This window comes from Ursus maritimus, unplaced genomic scaffold, assembly GCF_017311325.1.
Source record: "Ursus maritimus isolate PB19 unplaced genomic scaffold, ASM1731132v1 scaffold_20, whole genome shotgun sequence".
Taxonomy (NCBI): domain Eukaryota; kingdom Metazoa; phylum Chordata; class Mammalia; order Carnivora; family Ursidae; genus Ursus; species Ursus maritimus.
The window spans coordinates 35,438,591-35,459,547 of record NW_024424453.1 but is presented as its reverse complement, the minus strand read 5'-3'; the positions used below and the strand labels follow the sequence as shown (position 1 = coordinate 35,459,547).

The window sequence follows — 20,957 nt, the reverse complement described above, 5'->3', positions numbered from 1 at the left end:
AAAACATGGTCACCCTCTAATGAAGAGCAGATATTTGAGTCTCCTGACACACCATTTACCTGGGCTGGTAAATGGCAGAACAGCCTGGATGGAGGAACAATTACAAATTGTACCTTAATAACTTGGAGATGGCACAGACTCAAATCGAATTGTTCCATGACATTGGTAAAGTTCTATCACGTAGAAAATATTCAGAGAATGGGAAGGCAAAAAAGTGCCTATGCCAAACATTACAAGTTAAAAAGAAATATTGCCCTTTGACAGAAGGCTAAATATAGAGCTTACCTCCTAGAGGAGGAGAAACTCTGGGCTCCGGCCTGATGCGTTCACAGCCAAAGTCAAAAGTCTGGCTTTCCTCACTGCTGTTTCCATCTTCAATTCCATCAACAATCCTGTTTAAAATAAAGGACATTGGTTAGTTGTACATTTATATTTATGGGTTTCAGTACTTCTTCCTTTTTAAAAAAAAATATTTTATTTATTTATTTTAGACAGACAGAGAGAGAGCACACATGGGAGGGGGGCGTGTGGAGGAAGAGGGAGAGGGAATCCCAAGCCAACGCCCCACTGAGTGCAGAGCCTGACACAGGGCTTGATCTCATGAACCTAAGATCATGCCCTGAGCTGAAATCATGAATTGGACACTTAACCAACTGAGCCACCCAGGCACCCCAAGTTCCAGTATTTCTAGAAGACTTAAAAATAGTGTTAATTTCTAAACTCTACATACTCTAAAGCTGTGCTCTCCAATATGATAATCTTATATGGCTACTGAGCACCTGATATGTGGCTCCTGCAAATTGAGATACGCTGTAAGAATAAAATGCACATTGGATTTCGATGATTTGAGTAAAAAAATGCAAATGGTTTTATTAGTAAATTTTAAATATTATTTACATTTGAAATTATATTATTTGGGGCATACTAAGTCAAATAAAATGTATTATTAAAATTAAATTTCACTTTATTTTGTTTTTTGGGGGGCTTTTTTGCTTTTTAAAAATGTGATTACTAGAAAATTTAAAATTACATTTGTGGCTCACAATTTTAGCTCACATTATATTTCTATTGGATAGAAATACTATAGAATTTAGAATCTTATTTATTCTCGGATTCAAAGCCTTAAGCTACAGAAGTCCTCTTATCTGAATTCATATTAAATCACTACTCTATCCAAAATTAAAATGTTTTAATCTAATGATTATAGCAACACATTAAATAACTTTGATGACACCTTTACTCTGAACCTGGACAAAACCCTGAAGTAAAAGGTAAAGAATTACATATAAATGACTATTAGGACTTCGGCTAGTCTTCTTTCCTTGCTAAATAACGTCTAACCCACTCATTATTTAAAAAACATAAGTCTATTATAGAAAATTTAAACATGAAAGTAAAAAAATTAGAAAATAAACATCACCTGTAACCCACCACTACGGTTAGCATTTTGATGTATGTTCTCAAATCTTTTTATAAATGTAGGATCAATTGTACATAAACCTTTCTTTTCCAGCTCTGATATATTTTCCCTATTTAAAATTGATTGTCTTTCTTCTTATTAAAAATTTAGGAAGGAGAAGAATAAGGCAATGTTTTCGAATTACCATCCTCAACTGAATTCCTGAACCTTTAATGTCCACCTACTTTTCACTAAGTCTGTTTTGCTTATTTTTAAAAATATTCTCTCTAAATGGATAAATTGTGTCCTTCAAATGACTAGTTACTGACAAAAATCACTTGCTTTACAAGTAGAAAAACAGAAGTTGAATCCAGATTTCCAACCTTCATCTCTGCGATTTTGGACAAAATAGCTCACTTCTTATATCTCCATAGTACAGATAACATGAACTGCTTTACAGGACTCCTGACCTCCTGAAGAGACTAAGTCCAATAGTGAACGTGGAATTACCCAGCAGAAGACATGGCACATAGGAGGCATTCGATTTTTTTTTTCTTGCTTCTACTTATCATTCGACTATGATGTGATTTTTTACTATTGCTTGTATTCACCATAGACCACCCCTTTCACATCATCTGCATCAGGATTTTTCACCCTCTCAATCATTTTTAGTTGGTCGTAAAGAGAATTTTTACAATTAAAAGTGGAGCCATTTCATGTTACTTACAGAAGAGGCCAGAAATAAAACTAAGCTTCTGTTATCCACAATGATGAAGAAAATAGTATTGAAAATGAACATCGACACTTCGTTTCCTTTACGATTTCAACTTATTGTTCCATAAAACATTTGGTAAGATCAGGCATTGAGGGAATCACATCGATGGGCCTTGTTCTATCTTTTATTTTCATTTAAATTTATAAATTATAAATTACAACGTAGAAATACACACTTATAATAATAAAGGTAGAGCTTAATGGATGAAAGGAGTAGAGAAGGACTTCTGAATATTTAATGTACCCTTTTGAGACTACGACTAACACTAATTATTGTCATACTGCACACACCTCTATGTAGAGGCAAAATTTGCACCTAAAATTCGGGAAAGTCAAAGAAGCCAGGCTAGGAACCTGTGTGGTTGAGAGGCCCAGAAGGCTGAATAAATATACTAGCTAGATACTAGTTTGAACAAAAGGCAGCCCTTTTCACCTAGGAAAGAATTACATGATGTGATTCTTACCTTGGACTGAGGTCTGGGGGTCCAGTGCTATTCAAAGCTGACAGTTGCAATTTCAAGTTTCTCTCTTTCCTTTTAGCATGGTTAGGGGGGTCAGTGTCCTGTTTGTTTTTGGGGGAATGTGAACTGGAGACTCTGCTAGGTGAGTGAAACGGCACAGTGCCCGAGGCCAGCTGCTTCAAGCTGAGGCCTAGATAGCTTTTATTGCTTCCAGCCTTCTTGCTGCGTGCAGAGGTTCCCCTTGTGTAGATGGGAGAGAGGGAGGCTGTCTCCTCATCCTCTCCCTCCTCCTCCTCCTCTTCATCTTCCACAATGGATGGGAGTCTTTTGTTGATGCTGCCATTTCCCTTGGGCTCTGACTAAATCAGTGGATAACACAGATTAGTACAGATCACAAAGACCGCCTGAGAGGTAGATCATTCCTGCTGCTGGGCCCGTCTAAGCAAAGTCAAATGCTCTAGAAACTTACTTCTCAGGAAAGCTTAAGACTTTGCAGATTTTGCTATTATTTATTCAGGGGTTCAGTGTCTTCTCCTTCCTGACATTCCCCAGCTTTATCCTCTTTGCTATCCTGGTGTCAGCCTGTTAACGCCTCGCTTGGTCTTTTTAAACTATCTTGGTGGGGAGCCATGTGAAATGTGCATTTTACCTGGGTTGCATCCAGATTTTACTCAGCCTGTCATCTGTAATAGCATATGGTGACATGCTCTTGGGACATTTCAGTTTTACAGGAAGGTCTTGGGCCTTGTTATTTTAAAGTCATAGGGTCTTTAGTGGAGCTTTATGTGCAGTTCAACCAGAAAAATACATTATCTTTGAGAATATAAGTCTTTCCTATTTTGGATCACATAGATGGAGTTAGACCAGCAGCATCCACAGCTACTCTGCTTCCTGTTATTTTTATTCTCAGACGTCAGTTGGCAGGAAATGGGGCAAACCACGTGGTCTGCTCCCCTTGAGGACCTTGGGAAGGGAAGGAGAAGTCTTGCTAAACCCGTCTTAGACTCTTGACTGAACTCATTCAATCTCTTAGACTAAGAAGAAGCAAGGGGGAGGATGAGTAAAGGCAATGGAGGTAATGATGCAGGGGCAGGGCAGAGAGGACAGCGAGTGGCCCTCAATGGAGTCACTGTAAGAGTGGATATTTCTTGTTCTTCCCCAAACATGGCTTCCCTGCTCCAAAAAGTCAATTCATTTTTTTTGTGCCTCATTCTCTTTTGTGGATACAATTGCTTCTACCTGCTTATCAATAATTTCTAAGAGAAATAAGACAACAAACTGGAAAGATCTAAGAGTGCTATTTAAATCTCATGAGCTGTCATGGTTATTCCTTCATCTTAATAAACAGTTGATTTATTGGTATATATTGATTTTCCTCTAACAGTTATAATGATAGATACAACAACAAAAAATGAACTTGAACCCGTGGTGACTTTACAGGCAATAGCCCAATCAGTTTAGGCCAAACTAAGCGAAATAGTTTACTCATGAAGTTTTCTTGTATTTTAATCTTAATGGCTCAAAATTTCTTGAGGAAATGGCATTATTAGAATCATCTTTCCAACTAGATATGATTATTTTAATGAATGGAGAAGTCATTAGTTCTTTATGGGGAAAGTCATTGTTTGGCTTTTATTAGTTTTTGCTTTTCACAGCATTTTAAAGTTCTGTGCTTGTAACAAAAGTTGGACCCACGTGGAATTGCAGGGGAACATTTGTTTGGTAGCACTGTAGAATCGAAAAATTAGCTCACCGTTAAAGACACAACAGGGCACACTTATCAAAGAAATGAAAAACAATGAGTGAATTCTTTTAATTGGACTTCTGTTTACATTTGCATTGGCAATTTAATCATTCTTTTGGTTCAAGGAGGCTCTGCTGGCCCTAAAAGAATTCTCTGATTAATAATCTATAGTGTTTGCACTTCTACAAGTTTGTTTAAATTTCGTACTTCCATTTTATCGTGGAGACTTGGCACCTTGGACAAGGTGCTTAGATATTGACTCTTGTGATCAAGGCAGTGAGCAGTACTTACATGAAGAATTAATTATTCCTCCTAACATTATTGCCGAGCGGAGTCAAATTTATTAGACTCTTAACACCCAGCCCCACACGCAATGTCTATGCAGGAGTACCGGTTCCTTTCCTCGGGCCGTCTGCACAGAAACGCTTGCTTCCCTTGAGTAGCTGGACTCACCCCTGTATACACTGCCATACAGTTAGGCCACAGATTTCTTCTTTCTCTTCTGACCCACCCCTTCATTTCCTCCTGACAAATGCTTCCATGAGGGCAATGAGATTTTTATCCCATAGGCAAAAGAATCTCTAATTTAGCTCATAACATTATACTCACAGGTGACTAGATTCAATCAAACCTGTTATGACTACAGGGGAAGCAAAATAAAATCTAGTGGCTGGATATGGACTTTTGGTCACACAGTCCTAGAAATCCTGAGACTTACTACCTACTACTTGGTCAAGTAATATAATTGCTTAAATCCTTGGTTTCACCTGTAAATGGGGAACGGTGTGAGGAAATAGTTATTAGATAATGGACATTAAAACACTTAACCATGTGCATTGGAAGTACTTAACAGATGCTTGTCCTGGTGGTGATGATGATGACCTTGAAGAAAATGGAAACATTTGCCTCAAGGTGGGTGCTACAGAGAGTGTTGGTTTTCTCTTTTTACATAATCTCCCCTTCTTTGCTAGTTAACAGAACTATGCACCTTGCCCTAAGATCTCCTTTCTCAGCTTCCTTTGCCAGTTGGTTTGGCCACGAGGCTAAGTTCTGGGGTGCTACTATGCAAGTGGACAGGTTAAAAGGAACTTTTAGGAAGACATCTGGGAAGAGGGGTGCCTCTATCCTGCTCTTTCTTTCTTTCTTTCTTTCTTTTTTTTTTTTTTTTTAGTTTCAAGTCTGGACTATTGATAAAGTGGAGAGATCTCCAGCAGCCATCTTAGACAATGAGAAGATCTTAAAAAAGGAAGCCAGGCATTGAGGATAATGAATCCAAAAGAAAAAAGCTCAGGACCCTACTGACACAGTTATATCACCCACCTCTGGCCTTGTCCATGAGAGAGAAATAAACATCTATTACCTTGAATGCCCTGTTATTCTGGTGGTTTTGATATTATAAATGAACCTAAGCCTTAATTATACCCAATAATTTTTTTGAAAGTTAAAGATGTCGCATTCTTGAAAGGGATGTTCATTTTCAGACTGCTATGAAGGGGTGAGAAATTCAAATTGGAAAATCCGAAAGAAAGCTAAATTTTTCTTCATGCGAAAGAGAATATAGGAATGGCCTGGGGGAAAGGGAATAGTCCTGAGGAAAGGCGGCCTGTTGAGAAGAGTTGAAACAAAATAACCATTTTGTCAGCTCCTGAGGAGGGATTTTGTAGAGATGAGAAAGAAAAGACAACTACTGCCAGAGAGAAACTCAGCTGAATGCATTGAGATGTTTTAAGGGCTTTTAAGAAGTTTCTCAATAGTATTAAAAGTAAAGTAAACCCTGCTTGAGCCCCAACTATCTTCAGTAAAGTATCAATGTCTTTGACTTGTGTTATGTAATTGGATATGTGTTTCTTTGTATGTATGCGTGTCTGTGTGTAGACACGTGTGTGAAGGGTGTTGGGTTCTGCTTCAAGGAGAGGACTGAGCAAGGCAAGGAGCTTTGTATAGGATTCCCTTCACTGGATTATTGGTAGTAAAAATCTAGGTAACAAATCTGATAAATCACTGTTTCTTGGGAAAATTTTCTGTGAAATTGGAGGATTCTTGAAAGTTGGGACTGCCTTAAGAGTTCAAGTGAAACCACTTCCAGAATATCTCTGAATCACTTTTTTTAAAATTTTGGATCATGGATAATCATGTTGCACCATCAACTGGATGCCTACAAGAAAACATTTGGCTACTAGTTTTAAACATAATAAATGTACTTCCAAGATCAGTGCCTCAGGACGTTACTACTTGGGGCAGGTTCTGGTGACAACTACTTTTCAACATCAATATAACATTTAAATAGAGAGATGAGTTTCAATACGTCTCTGTTCCAAACTCCAGAAAGTCAGTCGATACATTTCATTAGGAAGTGTATCAGGGAAAGTAGAAAATAAATACATAAAACCCTGAAGTGGGAGGCAGATTTATTGGAAATCCTACAGATTTCAGATAAATGTTCTGGTCTTTGGAAAAAGCCATACCTGTGAGACCGTAGATTTGTTCGATAATCTTGATATCACCTGAAAGAACAAACAAACAAACAGAAGTCATAAGAATCACTTAAGCCTTCCCAGGACGTTTGGGACTGGGAAAAATGTAGGAAGCAGAGGAGAGAGAATGTGGGGGATAATTGATTCACCTGGGTAGGCCAGAAGAACAAATACCTCCTAAAAGATGCAGAAAAAGCCTCCCTCATTCCAGCCTCTGGGAGCTCTATTGACCAGTGTGTGGACTAAGAAAAGGGAGCAGCAAATTGAATGCCACACCTAGAAAATAATGACCAAAATAGTGGAGGTATTGGCTGTACTTTCCATCTTGATGCCTTATTCCCTCCCCTTTTGTCTTCCATCTCCCCTTTTCCTCTTTCCTGCCCTTCTGCTAAATTCTCGCCTCTTCTATGATTTTTCTCTCTGGCTCTGTGAAAACAGAAACCCATGGAATCTTTTCTTATTTAATCTAATTTCTTTCCATTTGTCCACCTCCACTTCTCATTTGAATATGGTGGGGGTAATGTCTCCTTTCTGTCCCATTTGTTTTCCTCACACTGATGTTTCTTGTGAACTGTGATTAAGTTCACTGGGGGTCCTGATCTCCTATTGTATTGAGTTTAATTTCCCATTGATTATAAAAATAAAAAAATGCCGCCAATCAAATTGGGATGTGCCATCAATGATAAGAAAGACCCCAATATCAGCGATGCTAAGAGGTTGAAAACAAAGGTGTATTTTATTTATAGCACCACTTCAGCTGGGTTTCAGAATGCATCTTATATAAAATCAAACTACAGTACTGTGGAGGAGTCCATTATAAAACATGCAGCTTTCCACGCTGGACAAAGAAGCTCTGGAACTTATGATATATCCTGGAAACATGCTTCAGGTCTCATCCACATTGTTTTCTGCTCAAAGACACTTCTTTCATTTTAAAATGCTAATAGATGCTATAAATTAGCATAACTTTATTCACATAAAAAAAAAACTTTTACACTCAAAAATAATCTGCCTAAGAAGTGAGACATATTTGGTAATTCTGTCAACTCTCACTGTTGTTGTTTTTTTTTTTTTTCCTAGATGATTAGGGAAATAGATGTGTTATTATTTATACAAATGCTGGCATCATTATTGCTGTGCAAATACATGTTTCATCAATGTTTAATTTTATCAAAGAAGTCAACCCATTCTACATCTGCTTAGTTGCCTAAATATGCATTAATCAGAAGCATTGTAGACATAAGTTTTGTAATAATTCCCTAAATGGTGACAAATAAAACAGCTGAATAATTAAAAATGTGAAAACCAAAATTACAGTGCTGTTGCTACGTGGTAGACACAAAAATGTGTTTTGCAAAGGCTTTCCGCTACAGCCTGGATGACAAAATGAATAACTCTGTGGGATTCAGGAAGCCTGAACAGCTCCAGGTCAGAGGTGTAGGCAAAAGAAACTGGCCTCAGTGTCTTTTGATTTGGGTGTGACTTTAGCTCCTTGGCTTGCTTACTGGTAGCAGGACTTCCATCATGTTGATGAATCCCAAGGTTGTTTTTCTGTATCAGGGCTTCTCAAACTTTTATGTGCACACAAATCACCTGGGGATTTCATTATAATATGCAAGTCCTGGTTCGGTAGGTCTGGGGTGGAGCCTGAGCTCTGTATTTCTAATGAGCTCCCGGGCAATACTGATGCTGCTGGCCCGTGGGGCATACTTGGATCTCATAACCAACATCACTGTATTACCATCCTATCACCTGTTAATTCATTAAGTGTTCACTATGTGACAAGCACCCTGAAAAATGCTCCCAGCCATTATTTCCACCAATTTTCATTGCAATACTATGAGGTTAGAAGTATCCATCATATAACCAGCACTACTGTGATAGGCTTTCTGAATAAGTCATTTCATTTGTATACGGCATGAATCGCATGTATTTTAAAAGAGTACGATGATATATTCATTCATTTGACCAACACTTTGTGCAGATCCAGAATCTGCCAATTGCAGAGAATATTCATTTAATGGAAACCCAGTATTTTAAAGCTAGAAATCACCCTAAAGAGTGTCTGCTACAATGATTTGTAACCTGGCAGACAGCAGAATGTTTGAGAAGCATTTCTAAGTAAATCAAATTCCAGAGCACCAACTCCAGAGAGTCTCTTCTGTTGGTGGTGGGTAAGGCCAGGTCTCCAGGTCAGGGTGGAAACCAGAGTTAGTCCACCTCCCCACCTAGACACGTGGAAATTGCCATCCAGGGAGATGACTTGCCCAATCCACGCATCAGGTTAGAGTTCTGGCAGAGCCTACCAGACGCCAGGTGCCCTGACTCTCGGTGTACCTTGCACAGAATCGGAAGTTGTCCCAGGTGCCTCCTCCAGCGGTTAATGCTGTTACTTGAGCTGAAAGACTAGATGCCTGACATACTGTGCAACTGAATCTCACATAAGGTTTGATGACTGCCACAAAGCAGATCCCCAAATCTCATGATACGAAGTTATCCAAGCACCTTGTTAGGCTTTTCTGAGTTACAGATCTCTCCAGAAATATGATGCATTCTAGGCACTCTAGTCCCATGGGGAAAAAATGCACAATACAACCTTTGAATAGATGTTTATAGATATCATTTCTTGTTCCAGTAACTGGAAAACTCAAAGGTTTTGCATGTTTTGAGGAAGACAGTCTTATCCAATGCGAGTCCCTCCCACACGAAATTTTTAAGGCTTTTAGACAACAGAACTGCTGGTAATCTCTAATTGGGATGATTTAAAAAAGAAAAAAAGACTGAAGTAATACAGGGTAAGATGATAAAATGTTCTAAATCAGACATAAAACAAGGAATGAAGGTCATTGCAATAAAGTCTTGAGAGAAATAAAGAATGCTGAGGGTCAGCCCACTCAGATCTTAGAATTGTACCTTCAGTTTGCCAGGACAGAAGAAACCAAGTGTGGGCAAGAAGGACTGGGGACATGTCTGGGCACAAGGTTATCGCAAACGAGGTAAGGCTTTATAACCTTGTGGACTAGGAGAGAAACACATTCTCAACTATGCAGAGTTGGTTTAAAAAGTTTCTGCATCAATTCTCTTTTTTATTCCCCAGTCCTAACCACTTAACTTACTCTATCACTCTAAGTCCAGTGGGAACAAGAGAGAGAACCCTTGCATTGAAAAAACACTGCTCACTGGCATGGAGAAATAGAAGAAGGAAAATGGTCTCTTATTACTCAATCTGCTACAAAAAAAACAAAACAAATTCACAATCTCCGTTTTAAAAAAAAATGTAAGGAAGGCCTCAAAATTCTACTAGTGAGCTTGAACGGCAAACAGAAATCAAACATACTAAGATTAATGGTGATTTTTAGAGGTGAAAAATGTATTCTTTAACGTTGTCTATTTTACTGAATGAAGACATTCTAGAAGAGCTGTCAAAGGCTCATAACTGACCTTGGCCGTCCAACTTATTTTTTCCTTAAGATTCTAAATTGCCCAGTAGTAAATTTTCCTGCTTTTAGGGTTTTCTTTTAGCTGGGCTGCAAGTTCTTTGATTTGTTTCATCTATTTCTGCCCACTGATTACAGTGTCTCAGAATTCTGACACACGGTACTCGGACAATAAGATTTGGGGCCCAGCCTTTCATGGGATGCTAATGCCTCACCGTTAGAAGCTGAGTGGTTTTCCAGTAATAGTGAGGCATTGCCAATAAGCTTTCCTTACGCTCAAGGTCTTTTCAAGAGACTGATCCACCAAGAAGTTAACTACTATGAGGTAGGAAGGAAGCAAATGGGAATAGAACCCACCATGGAGGCTTAGGAATCCTAAACTATAACCCAGGGGATCAGTGATCCAAGGAAGGTATTCTCATGGTTTACTTGGTTTGCAGGTTGGAATTACAAGCTCCTGTGTGAGTCTGCAAATGTCCTCTCAACTCTGCAATCTCCTAAGACACTAAAGTGCTCTGGTGGGAATGTTATCTACAGCTGATTGCTCAATTGGGAAATGAGATGCAAATTACAAGACTCTTCTTTCTGAGTGATTCATGATATCCTCTGCTTTGTTAATAATGCCACATTGATTAAGTCACAAAGCAGATTGAAGGAACATGTGTCCTCATTCAGAAAAAGGAATCATCACATATTTTATCTTGTTCTCTGGACAGCAACATTACCAGTACTGGTGGCTATTTGGGATAAATAGAGTATGAATAAAAGATGGTCCCACATAACGCAGTAACTCAGATAGTTAAAAGGCCCGTTCTTACAAAACCATAAATAATTGTCATATGATATGGGCAAGCAGCAAATCAATAGGTCTCATTTTTATTTCTGATCTGTTTCTTTCTCTTGTAGACTTAAGTGGAGGTACCAAGTACTGAATGCCAGCAGGGCAGGTGGAAGACAGAGGAATTGGAAAGCTCTTGAGAAAGAATAGGCTATGAATAAGGGGGCACTCATTTCCAATCAAAAAAGTCTAGGAGTTCACTGCCATCTAATCTAAAAAAGATATTTTTGAAGCTGGTCTGAAACCCTAAGTGGGTAATAGAGTAGCTAACATGTTTCCTTTGCTTGTTGTATAACTTAGAAACAGAAATGAGATTTTAATTAAAAAACTGATGATTTTGAACTTTCCCAATTTCACCCTGAGCCTTGAGGTCAAGACAAGCTATTAAGACTTAGAGGAGACTTCTTCTCCTCTAAGTAAATACTATCACTTCTGATGCAGAAAGCACATGTGAAGTAACTGAGACTTGAATTTAGAGTTTATTTTCTAGTTCTGGAGAGCTCAACCACTGAGACTATAGTATAGGAAACACCACAAAAACTCTTCATCGCTGTGTATTACCATAAAAGTTCTGTGTGTTGGGAAGTGGGATGGATAGGACCCATTTAGAAGGTAGTATAGCATAGTGGTTAAGAGCTGGGATTTTCCTAGTCTTTTCACTTATTAGCTATGTGACCTTGGGAAGCATGGTAATTGGGATAAAATACGTAATGCTGAGGTAACAAACAATCCGGTGAATTTTATAGTTTAACCCCAAAGAATTTTATTTCTCATTCTTCCTCTAAAAAATGATGATGGGGTGCCTGGATGGCACAGCTCGTTGGACATCTGACTCTTGGTTTCAGCTCAGACCCTGATCGCAGGGTCATGAGATCGAGCCCCACATTGGGCTCAGAGCTCAGCTCAGTCTGCTTAAGACTCTCTCTGCCCCTCCCTCCACCTTTCTTGCATGCTCTCTCTGTCTCTCAAATAAATAAATCAATCTTTAAAAAAAAAAGATAATATTTAAAGTTGTTTTGAGGATTAAATGAGATATATAAATGTAAACTGAAGAAATCTTAGAGACCCAGTTGGTTACATTGGACATTAAGAGAAATGTATAGCACCCAAATGTACGGTTGACCCTTGAACAGTATTGGGTGTTAGGAGTGCCGACCACTCCCCCCCAAGTGGAAACTCTTTTATAACTTTTGACTCCCCACAAACCTAACAACTAATAGCCTACTACTGACCAGAAGCCTTACAAGTACATAAACTGTCGATTAATACACATTTTGTATGTTATACAGTATTATATACTGTATTCTTACAATAAAGTAAGCTAGAGAGAAGAAAATGTTATTAAGAAAATCATAAGAGAAAATACGTTTACAGTACTGTATTTATAAAAAAAAAAAAAATTCCACGTGTAAGTGGGTCCATGCAGTTGAACCCCGTGTTGTTCAAGAGTGAACTGTAATTTTAAAAATATTTATTTTGTGTTTTCAAAACCCTTAAAGGTTATATATTGATAAACTACAGTAAGATTTTTAAAAATTACCCCTCTCTTTCTATTCTATTAGCCCTTACGAAGGTGTTCTCTTTCAGTTCTCTCACTGAAACTCTGGATCCCTTCTGTTCACACTTCCCTTCCTGCTTCCCGTCTAGCCATAGTGCCCAACGTTCCTGCCAGAGATGACCGCTAGGTGGCGCCATGCCTTCCCGCCCTCTTCCGGTTCTCTAGCGAGAGAAAGCATTTGGAGCCGGCGGATCAGTGAGTCTCTTATCCCTTCAGCTTTATGATACACAAAGGACTTAGGGTGAAAAAAGTCCTCACGTTGTTGCATTTGTTAAGTACTTGGTCCAGTGTCTGGCATAAAAAGTAATTAATTCCTGTTAATAAATGTTAGTTATGTTATTATTAATATATTGATTATGAAGAAAAGTTTTCTTTGAATTGAGTTAATGGGAAATAGGGCATTTTTAGCTATGGATATTCAAACACTCACACAGATGGATTTGTCCAACTGAAACTGATATATACGTAGGGCTCCTTAATAAAGAGGCCATAAAATTGTTGAACATGAGTTTTCCCCACATTGCTCTCCTAGCAGAGGGCCATCAACCCACGCCACAGAACTCTTCTTTGTGCAACACTACGTGGAATACTTCCTATAAAGTAATGACTTGGTATTCTATGTTTTTCTTTCTCAACACTTTTATCTGCTTCACTTAAACAAAATGAAGCACTTTAAAATTGTCCATACAGTCAAGTCAGTGATAATGTATGCAAATTAACTCAAGCACGATTTTAACTTCCTATCTCTAAATTCAAATGTATGAATTATAAGGCTTTGGGATTAAAAGAAAAGTCAAAGAGTCTCTTAACACTTATTCAAGAACTTGGAAAATGCAGGATGATTTTGAGGGAGAGAGATTTACTTATAAATATGTGGTTCATATCATTCTAGAAAAGCAAAGGAGGAAAATACACACCATTATGTGAGAAAACTAGAAATTTCTCCACACTGACATAGATTTTCAAAGGTTTCAGGCTTCAGGAGCTATGTACCAACTCCATGATTTGGGAGTTCAGCAGTTAATCAGTGCTAAAAGAATTTGCAGTTTAAACTCATTATACTGAGCTGAGATTCCATGCCCCCCAATGACCTGCTTCTGATTAGGGTACAATGGCTCCTTGGTTAGCTTGTAAAATCAGCTACTATGTAATTGTAAGGAAATACAATAGCTGGTTTCGTAAGAGTTTCGGGATACACGCTGAGTACTTTGGTTCCAAACCAGGTCGGTGAAGGAAGTTGCTCAATCTGGTGTGAGAAGTTTTCGTATCATAACTCCTGATGGCACTTCTAAAGCTAATGTGAAATGCCTAATTCTGCCAAGGAAGCTTACTGTCAATTAGACACTGTAACGAAAAAGGTGAACAGCCCTATATTTTGAAAATAGTGTTTGTACCAGCAAACTGAAATGAGCTACTCTGCTTATTTAAACCGCAGAGCCTTGGTTAAGCTCAGTTAGCCAGAGAAAATAACAGGCCTATATAGGAACATGATAGAGGGGTCATAGGCAGCTGCTACATGACCAAATGCATATTTTTAAAAATATTTATTTATTTGGGAGAGAGAGAGAGAGAGAGAGGGAGAGGGCAAGAGCAGGAGGGGCAGAGGGAGAGTGAGAGTGAGAATCTCAAGGAGACTCTACGCTGAGCATGGAGCTGGACATGGGGCTCAAACCCAGGACCCTGAGATCAGACCTGAGCTGAAACCAAGAGTCAGACATTTAACCAACTGGGTCACCCGGGAACCCCCAAATGCCTATCTTTTATGATTAAAGCACTCTGTGAAACTTAAGCATGAAGAATATTGCGTTTCAAAGCAACTATTTACAAGAGTTTGTGCAAAGCAATTCTGGTCCTTCAAGTTTCCAATCTGCTGGATCAGGCTGTGCTTGTGAAGTTGTGTCTTTGGGGATTGTGGGAAACTGGCACGTTGGATTCTTTGAAGGAACAATTCTGGCCTTAGTTGGACTGTGAAGGCATACTACTTTTAGGTAATATAGATGCGTCCAAAATAAGTCATTTGGAGTCCCACAGTGGGAGTCATATTCTTCCTATTAATTTCCATTAGATCTTTAGGACATGTAACTTCTACTTGGCACTGGCTCTAAATCATTGACTTTAAGTATCTCCTCCTCTCTTCCTTTTTGTTAATTCATTCAGAATTTTTAAATAAATACTTTTACTTGGAGAAGTCAATTAAAGTGATTCTATGGTAAATTATTTAGAAAAACTGAAAAAATATTTTAAGGTATGAATACCCTCCTATTTATTAATCTATTTGGCAGATACATATTCCTATAGGCTGAACTTTCACAAAACGATGGCGCACTTCTCTGTCCGGCTAGCTGCAAGCATCTGCCTCACGCTTTCCTCAAATTACTAAAGGATATCATGTGTGCCCATTCTGTGTTTCCTGAAGAACACATTCTCATTTAAAGTCGAAACAAAAACACAATAGTAAAATACAACACGTACAGAGAACAAAAAACAAATAATTTGGTTGCACATCTTTTTCAATGTTTAAAAATTTTCTTGAGCTGGAATAAAAAAAAAATAATAGAAAGGTCATGCTAGAAGGGTATGACCTATGGTTCAGCCTGGTTAATTGTTCACCAACTGGTTAGCCGTTCATCCGGGTGGATGCACCCTGTTGGACACACAGCTTGAGGAGATTTCCCAGACTGCCTGCACGGAGGCTGAATCACATGACTCATTCTGGCCAATGGGATGTGAGCAGAAGAGATCTGTGCCATTTCTGGGGCTGGCCCCCGAGAAATACAAAGGCAGCCGCCACCCTCTCTCTTAACTGGTTGGCTGACTGGATACAAAGTGTCTGGGGAAGGACTCTGAGTTCCAGATGGCTCTGAGGCCTGAGGGGTGATGGGGCCACCAGATAGAGGAAGCTTGGATTCCTGCATCATCAAGTGAGAAGCTGCCACCTGTACACTGTGATATGAATGAGCTTTACTGCAAAAATCGTTTGTTCTACTTATTGTATTAAATTACCGAGACTTGGGGTTGTTTGTTGCAGCATTTAGCTTCACTCAACTGACGGTTTCTTAGTGACCATTTAGGCCTGAGATGAGGAACTGGAGGCCCGCAGAAGGAAAGCAACTTGTCCCAAGTCATACAGTTTCTATGTGTATTGGATCTAATACACGTAGTCATGGCTTTTTTGACAGAATCCTGTTTCCGTTTTTCTTTTCCCCGTATATAATGCTAACATTTTGTCCCATCAAGACGAAAGTACGACTAATAAAAGAAAAAACGTAAACTGTACAACCTGGAATAGAAATATGCTTCGTTAACCCTAGTCGGACCTGGGATTGTTTATGAATCCTGGCAAAACGCAGTGACACAGATCGGTGACCATATGCTCTGCTCTTAAAGAACTTAATCTTCCGAGTGGAACATACAAGTGGGATTACCACATCACTAAAAGCTTAGCATCTTACAGATGTTCATCTCAGAATTTTTCCTTAATCATTTTCCTCAATGACATGGAAACCAAATCCTTTAAATCCCGATTCATTTCACAGACCTGTATCTCCATGGATCCCTCCACCCTTATAGAGTTGTCATTAGTACCGCGGGCTGGCCTGCCAATTCATAATCTCAAGGTACTTCAATCTCCCCCCCTAACCTGGCATCTTGCTTACTTCTGATTTCTGACTACTTGGCTACTGTTTCCTTCAGTCAAAGCCGCTGCTCCTTTGGCATCCCATATGCTGGGTTTCAATGGCAAGCAGATAGATGCCTCCAATCTGATGAACCGGAGGCCTCCAGATCTGCCTGCCGAGCACAGTCTGCGCTGGGGTGTAAGCAGACTGTCTCTACCATATGTCATCATCTCTGCCGTCTACACCCTTTTGGGGAACTTCACGGGAAAAACACTATTAGAGATGTTTATCCTAGGATTTTGTAATTTGTTTTTTATTTTAATTTAATTTCCACCAACTTAGCTCATTTAGAACAGTTTTAATTATACCACCCACTGACTCTATGTTTTATCAGTTGAGTTTGGGCTTGGGGTTAAAGGGCTAACCGAAGAAATGTTGTACATGCCCAAGGATGACCGGTGAAATATTAGACTAGCAGAGTGCAAACAGTGAAATATATACTATAGTAAAACAGTCAGGATTATTCTAACAAGACCCAGGAGATCCAATTCTTGAATGAAAAAACAGAATAAAATTATGTTTTCAAAAAGTCCTGACATACAGAGGTAAAGTATTTGCAGATTGATTGAGGAATGTTAAAAATATTGCTTCTTTCACCTGTATTCTTTTTGTTGTTGTTGTTAGAGGGGGAGGGAGAGAAAGGGGAGGGGCAGAGGGAGAGAGAGAATCCCAAGGAGGCTCCACGCCCAGCACAGAGCCCACTGTGGGGCTCTGTCTCACAACCCTGAGATCATGACCTGAGCTGAAGTCAAGAGTTGGATGCTTAACCAACTGAGCCACCCAGGCACCCCTTTCACCTATATTCTTAATCCTTTTCCATAACTGTGTGTATGTGCACATAAAGGAAATACTGAGAACATTTTATTTCAATTGATAAGAAGGCCTCCAACTTCTTACAAGAGTGAAACTAAGCCTGAAAAGAATGGAAATACTATTTTGTACATCTGAAATGATCGTGGAGTGGAGATTTCACAGATTTACTCTCAAACATGGAACAAAGGAAGAATGAAGAACCATTACATATATAGATGACTGAAAAGCCTGTACTTGAATGGGAAGACATTTTCCCAGAACTAGTCGGTGACCACAGGGTTATTAATAATAGATAGATGGATTTATAAGCGAATGAAAGCACAAGTACTAAGAGAAAGGACAAGTTGGATGGCCAAACTACAATGGTTCAGCCGTCTTACTCATCCTCTTGTTAAGGAGATTTCTCTCCTGAAACATTTAGGCACAGTGGGCTTTTGATGAGACATGACCAGTAATAGCATTAAGGTTAAGAAGATTAAAGTGAATGTTATTCTGGAAATTCAGTATAGCTTCTGCCGTAAGTCAGGATGGCTGAAGGAAACCAACTCTTTTAGGAGAATTATGTTCTGATTTATAGCAGAGTGCTTTAGTGGACAAATGTACTAGGCTGGGATTCAGAATGCCGGCGTTTGACTCAATTTTATACTACTTGATTCTTTCACTAATTCAGTAATCTCAGGCAGGAACTGCTGGGACAGCCAGTTCCTTCATCCGTTAAGCAAGGATTCAGGGGTGATACCAGGATTAAAAATTAAATGAAAGGAGGTAATGTAAACAAACCCCCTTGCTCCTAATACGTACTTAATAAACATTAACATCCTTTCCTCGTCAGCAGATGTGCTACTAAATATGCAGTTAACACGAAAAAATAAAACCTATTCAGAAACATTTTAATTTTTTGACCAAATCTTCTTTGAAACACATACCTGGAAATGGTTGATGGACGACTCCATCCCAAAGTAAAAGTCTACTTTGTGCAAAGGGAATATTCTAACTCATTTAGGTATATAATTCACTTAAGTTAAATACCTAACCAACGACTGGATTTTTAGTTCTCTGAATGAATAGATTTTCTTTGCTCCTCCCTTTAAGTCACTTGTAATCAAAGGAAAAACTGAGTTTTAATAGATGGCACTTAAGATCACTTCCAGTCCTAATATTTTATTGTTCTGTGGATATGGAAACATATGTATGTGTGTGTGTATGTCTGTGCGTGTGAATGAATTAAATTCCAATCAGCATTCATCAAGCCCATACTTTGTACCAGCAGTTTTACTAGGAAAATGACTACAAAGATGAATAAAATATATTTATGGCTCTCGAAGAACTTATATGTATACAACTGAATTCTCCACTTACAATTTGTTTGGGTTCTTCAAATATTTTTTTTAAATTTTCTCATGAAAGTATAACATATGCAAAAACATGCACAAATAAAAAGTGTACAGTTTGAAGAATTATCAAAAAGTTGTGTGGTTCATTTTCTCTTACATGTGAAGCTTATTTTTCCATGGAAACATGTCTCCCATGAATGTCCCATTAACCTAAAACAGAGCTGACATTCACTGCTCCTAGGAGTAAGGGACAGAGGAAACATGTCTAACTTTGTTTTGGTGGATAAACTTACACTGTTTCCATTGGGTTTAGGATTCAGGTGGTGTGAGACTGAACTTGCAGTTCCTGACCTCCCTTGCTTACTTACTGAAGGACTGGACTAGTTTTTACCTCTCTCTTCTTTAACTAGCCTTCTTATCTAATACATGAACTTAGCAACTTAGCTCCAAGAATATCGTGAGAATTAACAGAAGGCAACGTTTGTAAAGTGCTGAGCATGCATCTTGGTTCACAGGAGCTATGATACCATCAACAGCTTCGACACCACCTTCACTTCACAGAGCCTTGTCCAGAGGTGGGCTCCGTTACCCGAGTCTACAGCAGAACTTGAGGGCAAGCTCTGGGCTTCTATGGTGGCTGAAACAACCATCGAAAATGCAGTGGGGAATAGAGGACCCTAGGTTACAGTGGGGCAGGGCGGAGGATTCCTGGTGGATGCAGTCTCGGTAGTTCTTCATTCTCAAGGAATGTGCTAAATGGAGTCCTGCCTCTGTGTGTGTGTGTGTGTGTGCGCACATACAAATGTGACACTTTTTATTACACGCTGAACATCTGCTGCTCCCTGCAGGATGGAAGTAACCAGGAAAGTGGGGAAAGAAAGACTTTTATCTTGTTTATGGGGTGGCAGGTGGCCTTTTATCCTCTAACTTTCTCAACTCGGCTAACCCCTGCTTTCCCCAAGGAGCTTAAAAATCTAAATGTTCACTATTCAACTTGCAAACACAAGCTAAAATACCCAGATGTCCTCAAAATGTGGCTGGTCTCTGCAGGATATGCCTCATACTTTTTGACTGACAAATGACTACAGGGGACAGAATCCAGAGGAGATGAAACAAGAGCCCATTCAGGGTGGTTTAAAGCTTTTTATGTGCTATTTGTTTTTTTTTTTTTTAATATATGTTTAAATAAGATTTGCTTTCTAAGAAAATGTTGCTGTGATATGATTGCACAACCTACAGTGATGTGATTCCCCATAGCTCATACAATCACTGGTTTTGCTTCATTTGTCCAACAACTACCTCTGACCACCCACCACTTTCCTGGATCTTATTTCAACTCTTCAGTCCATGGGTTGCTATGGAAACCACCATATTATTACAGTGTAATCTCCCTCCATCCTTGACCCCTTCACACAAACACTCCCACACACAATAATTGATGAAACCTGGGTAGGCACTTGACTTGAGCTGAACCACTCAGTCCTTCTACAGGAATCTAGAATCAACTAAGAGAGTCCAGCTTAATCTGCTCCCCACTTGAATTGAGGAGCTGCTATCTGCGACCATTTCTTGTCATTTGGACAAGGAAAGAAAGACAGCATGATGATTGAAGGAGAGAGAAATGGAGAAGCAAGGAAAAGTAAGAAATGTGGAGAAAATCCTAACCTAATTATAAGAATTCCTAAGATCCAGGTGTGTGTATGTATGCACCTGCACGTGTGTGTGTGTGCGTGTGTGTGTATTTTATTTAATCTCATAAGATACTTGGAATCCTTAAAATAAATCTTCTCTGCTTCTGATGCTCTATTCGAGTTGGATTTTTATTACCTACAATCAATGTCCTTATTCTAAATTGCCCCCAAACTTACTAGGATCCTCAGACTGCCTCCTTGCCAATGCCCCACACTAGCTCTGTCCTAAAATAAGAATTTAAAAAAGAATCAGTCTGTAGTTTGAGAAGAATTAAGAATAACCTTTCTTCTTCTTAGGAGTACAGAGCCTTCACCTCTCTGAGGTGGGAGAAAGAGAATTTCACGGTTAGAGAGGAATGGTCCAGTGGAGTCCATTCTACCCTGAGATCTTTCAGGGGGAAACAGATGGGGACAAGACTGATAGTAATGGAGGGAATGAAGCAGTAAGCCTGGGTAATTGCTTGAAGAAAAGAAGACACTGAAGGTCTTTTTGCTGCAGTCAGAGCAAGTAAGATGTTAATTAAGTGCCAGAAATTCAACAGCAATCTTCATTTACTGAAAGCCATCAATGTAAACACGATGCTGGGCTCTGGAACGCAATCTTTTCCTCCAAGGTAATATGTTTGCCACAACTTTTGAATCCACTGAAAGACCAGTATGAGAAAAGTTTCAGAACGTAGAAAACATACTGGGTGCAAGTAAAATATCTAGGCCATTATTTACCGAGCTTCTCCTATCATATCTGACACCACCTTCA

At 39.1% G+C, this 20,957-nt stretch overlaps 1 protein-coding gene across 1 annotated transcript in view; it reads right to left on the bottom strand.

Annotated features, from left to right (window-relative positions):
- Nucleotides 1-20,957, bottom strand: part of KCNH8 (potassium voltage-gated channel subfamily H member 8) — a 360,674-nt gene that overhangs the window by 23,779 nt on the left and 315,938 nt on the right. The window contains exons 12-14 of the mRNA XM_008709154.2: nt 6,844-6,882; nt 2,638-2,993; nt 286-392 (exon numbers count right to left, since the gene is read on the bottom strand). Coding sequence (XP_008707376.2) covers nt 286-392; nt 2,638-2,993; nt 6,844-6,882 — 502 coding nt within the window. The remainder of the gene's footprint in view (nt 1-285; nt 393-2,637; nt 2,994-6,843; nt 6,883-20,957) is intronic.